A 4,797-nucleotide genomic window follows, 5' to 3' on the forward strand; every position below is an offset into this window, starting at 1 on the left:
GTCACTGGGAAGAGGTAACTATGGGGAGGAAGTGGGAGGGGAGCTGTTGCATTGTGGTAAACTGTGGTCAATGACATGAGACAAAGTATATATGAACTGCTGTATAGAAAGTGAATTTGCTCTGTAAATCTTCACCCAAATTACAATAAATAAAAAATAAATAAATAAAGATTGATTCTGCTTTGAGAAGACAGCTCTTCCCCAGTTGTATTTTGAGTGCCTTCCAACCTGAGGACTCATCTTCTGGCACTATACCTCTGTCCCTCTTATCCATAGTTTTCACCGACCAGTTTTTTCAGATGTAGATCACCAGGTCCTCCTTCCCAGTCTGTCTTAGTCTGGAAGCTCCACTGAACCCTGTCCACCATGGGTGACCTTGCCAGTATTGGAAATACCCATGACATAGCTTCCAGCATCACAGCAACATGCCAGCCACCACAGTATGACAAACTGACAGATGAGTGTAGAAATTTGGTGCAGGACCAGGTAGTGTTTACTTCTGTGTGCACAGGGTTGCTATGAGTTGGAGCCAACTCAACAGCACCTGACAACAACAAATTGTTAAGTAGCTTCCTTAACAGTACAGCATCATCTTTGGAAAAGTTATCAATAGTTTAATCCTGAATTCTTCTCCATAAATTCCTTCTCAGGTATTTTTCTTCAAGATTCCTGTGTGATTATTTCTTAGGATTTTCTAGAAAAGTCCTATACGTTCTTTTGTATTTTCAGACTATGTTGCCCCACTTTTTATTAAAGTATGGTCATTTATCTGTCCATTTATAGTAGCTGGATTGAATATACATATTTATTAAATATGTATATTCAATAAATTATCTAGAATGAATTAATCCATTCACTAGCTCAGAAAAATTTAAGCATCATTAAGTGCTAGGAATATATTCCAGTTCTATATTTTTATTTAAAATTTTACATTCATGTAATGTACCTATATAGCATACCCTTAGCTGAAGGACAGACAACCAAACGTTTATATTACTTAAAGTTTCTCATTGTGGTATAGTTTTAACTCTTTAAATTCCTAATTTCAGACAAAAAAAATAAGAATGCAGGGATCCTGACAAGTAATCCTCGGAGCATTCATGCAGAAACAGCTTTTCGGCCACTCAGAGGGTCAAATCTTTCTCCATCTGTTTTGTCACAACAGAATATCACATCTCAAACTGCTCAAATATACCAGAACAACAATGAAGAGGGAAGGTAAGGCAATTTTGTGTTTTAATATTGTTTCTCATCATGTTGGAAACTTCTCCCCATATTGCTAGTCATGTGTAAGGAAAAAGCTGTCAGTACTAGCCTAAGGCTTCTCCCACATTCACCAGACCTATTTCCATCATAATTCAAAAAGGCTATCAAGGTAGAAGAGTGTTCATCTAGTTCTTTTGTTTTAACTTTTTATTGTGATTTGGGTGAGATTTTAGAAAGAAAATTAGTTTTCCATTCAACAACAATTCATATACATTTTGTTTCATGACATTGACTGCTATCCCTACAGTGTAACAGCACTCTTCCCACTTCCTCCCTGTGTTTACCATTTCCTCCCCTAGTTCTTATGTGAGGAGCCTAAGAACATAGGCACGTATGGCATAGTGGGTAAGTGCTTAGCTGTTAATGGGGAAGTTGGAATGATTACATGGGAACTACTTTTAATTGCGGGAGCTCTGGTGGTAGCGCACCTAAGGCAGACACTCCTAGGAGGGAAGGTTGAGCAATCTACGTCCGTGGTGATACCACCTCAGAAACCCAAGGAGGGTCACTATGAGTCGCAATCGATATGATGGCAGTGAGTTGTTTTTTTTTTTTTTTACTTTTAATTGCATTCTCCCGGCACTCACTTACTTATTTAATATCCAAAGCAATTATTTTATATTTTGAACAGCAGATAAATTTAACCATGAAATTGTGAGGGCCAAGCATTTTATAAACTGTTCAAACTCCTCTTTATATCTTCCCTTTGTCTCCCCTCCCATCTTGGACCCTAGCCGTAGGGCCCAGCTCAGTGCCTGAGAACCTGCTACATCTCATTAACTATGTCCTCTGGTGCTCAACGCCTCTCTGCCTAGATTTCCAAGTATTACTTGCCCCAGCTTCTGTTAGGATGACCTGTCCCAGCTACTGTCCTGCCCCAGAAACAGATCTAGATTAGGCCTGACTGACTTCCCTGCTATAATCTGTCTTGTGCCACTGAGTCCCCAGGATAACCCAATATTTAAATAGCTAAAATAGGATCATTTTCTTTTTGTTAGTTTCTTCTTGAAATTGTACACATAAATGTGTGAAGTGTTTACTGTAGAACTACCTTAAGTTAGCTGATCCACCAAGAAAGTAAGTCACATAATTTCACTCATAAATGTGTTTATTTCTTACAGAATGGCTGGCAATGACTTTCCCAGATCAAATAGAATGTAACTGCCTAAAGAGAAATGAATATACAGCAAGAGATCTATTTCTGTTTAGTAGTTGTGCAAAAACTAGTAGACAGTGGGTGGAAAAAAATACGAATAAGAGAATCATGTTACTCACATTACTGAAGCACTTCAGCTCCATTAGAAGAGGATCTCTATCACCCCTGCTGAATTCTACTTAAAATCAGCTCTTTCAAGCTTCTTTATGGTTATCTTATTTATTCTTTAGAATTTCTGTATTAGAAAAATCATGAACTATTATATCATACATCAATTTGAAAAGATAAAAGTGACATGAAACAAAGTCGAGAAAATCAAATACTTAGCTCTGGTATTGGAAACATTTAGCTATAAAATCTCATTATGGCCCATCATATGAAGATATTAAGAAAAGGTAATTTTAGGAAACAAGCATAGTTTGTAAATATCTGTTCATTTGGGGTTACATAAACCTAAAACACACATTTCTTACCGAATACGACTATTACAAAAGCAAGATGATTTTTGCTAGTTGAATATAGATTTGGTTTCTAGCACTATACTTTTAAAAATATATATATGTTCTCAAACCAGTCTGCCCCCAAAATTGTTTAAAGATGTAAATTGTGAGCATTAATAGTAGCTTCTGAATCTGGCCACCCACTCATGCTACAAGAATAAGAGCAAAGAGAACAATTTCATATACAAATCCTTATTGTATATATTAGGCCCACAGTGATAGTTTCATGTGAAAACAAACACATGTTCAAACTGAGCAAAGACATTTTCAATTTTGACCTTTAGTAATTATATTTCACTTGAAATTGGTTTTCTAAACTATTACATAGTACTAGCATATATGATATATCAACCAAATATGGTTTTGAATTTGGATATTTATTTGTTAAATACAGTCCTTTATATTGATGACTAAATTGCCAATCATATAAAAGGGCTTGATGACTCACGATATGTTCTATTTAAATATTTTCAAATTTTGGTTCAACACTGTATGTAGTTTCATACTACTCTCTATGTTCCTTACATGAAAATAAATTATTTTTATTAACATATTTGTATTTTATAATCTACTTGGAAATAGTTTTAAAGATATTTTGGAAACTACATAATTCTAATGTGTATGCAAAATCTTGTATTTTTCTCCTTTAAATTCTGTATGTTTGTAATTTAATCATGTATTATTTGAAATTTCAAATAAAATTACAGATTGATTTTACAGTTCTTAATGTGTGGTTTTTAAACAGTTGTTACATGGGAATGTCAGTTGCCATCGAATTGAATCCAACTCATGGTGATCACTGTAAAACAACTATGCAGTTCTTAAGAACTGCACATCACAACAATAACAACAACAACATGGTGATCACTGAAAACACAACTATGCAGTTCTTAAAATGTCCAGAAGATGTCTTTGCTGGCCTTTGTTGTTGTTATGTGCTGTCGAGTTGGACCCAACTCATAGCGACCCCACCTTGGTTTTCCGAGGCAGTATCACTACGGAAGTAGATTGCCTCATCTTCCTTCCAAGGAGTGGCTGGTGGCTTTGAACCGCCAGCCTTCTGGTTAGCAGTTGCTGACCTTTAGTTTTTACAATTGCTTTCATCACAGTATTGTGATAGGGCCTACTCTTCACTATTTGTTACTAAGTTGGCATCTTCTGCTTTTTGTTTTTCCGATTTTGATTGTGTATAAATGAAACAGTGCATATGCATTACTTATGTAATAAAAAGTGTCTTAAATAATAAAGTAGGTGGGAAAATGTATTTCACTAGAAAAAAAAGCTCAAGACTAAAATGTATAAAGCAAAAAAAAAGCTCATTATCCAGCATCCAGTTAACATTTGTCATATTTTTGAACCATTTTTCTTACACATTTTCAAATATATTTGAGAGTTAGCCTTTGATTTTTATATACACATATTATAAATTTTTAATTAAATTTAATTACATCTGAGTTTCTTCTTGAAAGTAAAATAATTTCCAATATGTAATTTAATAGTGACACTAGGAATAATAAATATGTATTTAAGTTACAGTTACAAATTATTTGTAACACATTACAACTGATTGCAACACAACAAGCAGGTGTGCAGGTATTGGTAGTGCTTTAAATTTACAACCTCTGGCCCACATTTTAAATGATTTATCCTAATAACAACTATATGTAGTAGACATGACATATACTGTCTCCATTTATACATAAGGAAGCTGTGACTTAAAAAAAGAATAGATATCACACTGAATTCTAGATTTTCTGACTCCAAATTCAAAGCAAATAATCTTTAAAAAGCCTATAAATGCGAGGCGGGGCAAGATGGCGGACTAGGCAGAAGGATTGCACAGACCCTCTTCAACAAAGAAAAGGGAAACCAATT

General features: G+C 34.8%; 1 protein-coding gene across 1 annotated transcript in view; it reads left to right on the forward strand.

Moving 5' to 3' along the window:
• The window catches only part of LRRC9 (leucine rich repeat containing 9), a 161,127-nt gene extending 158,700 nt beyond the window's left edge, over nucleotides 1-2,427 (forward strand). Inside the window, exons 31-32 of the mRNA XM_042782087.1 lie at nucleotides 1,050-1,218; nucleotides 2,388-2,427. Of these exons, the coding sequence (XP_042638021.1) occupies nucleotides 1,050-1,218; nucleotides 2,388-2,427 (209 nt within the window). The remainder of the gene's footprint in view (nucleotides 1-1,049; nucleotides 1,219-2,387) is intronic.
• Nucleotides 2,428-4,797: the final 2,370 nt, after the last annotated feature.

This window comes from Orycteropus afer, unplaced genomic scaffold (genome assembly GCF_000298275.1).
Source record: "Orycteropus afer afer isolate SDZICR_OR568_19922 unplaced genomic scaffold, OryAfe1.0 scaffold00237, whole genome shotgun sequence".
Lineage (NCBI taxonomy): Eukaryota > Metazoa > Chordata > Mammalia > Tubulidentata > Orycteropodidae > Orycteropus > Orycteropus afer.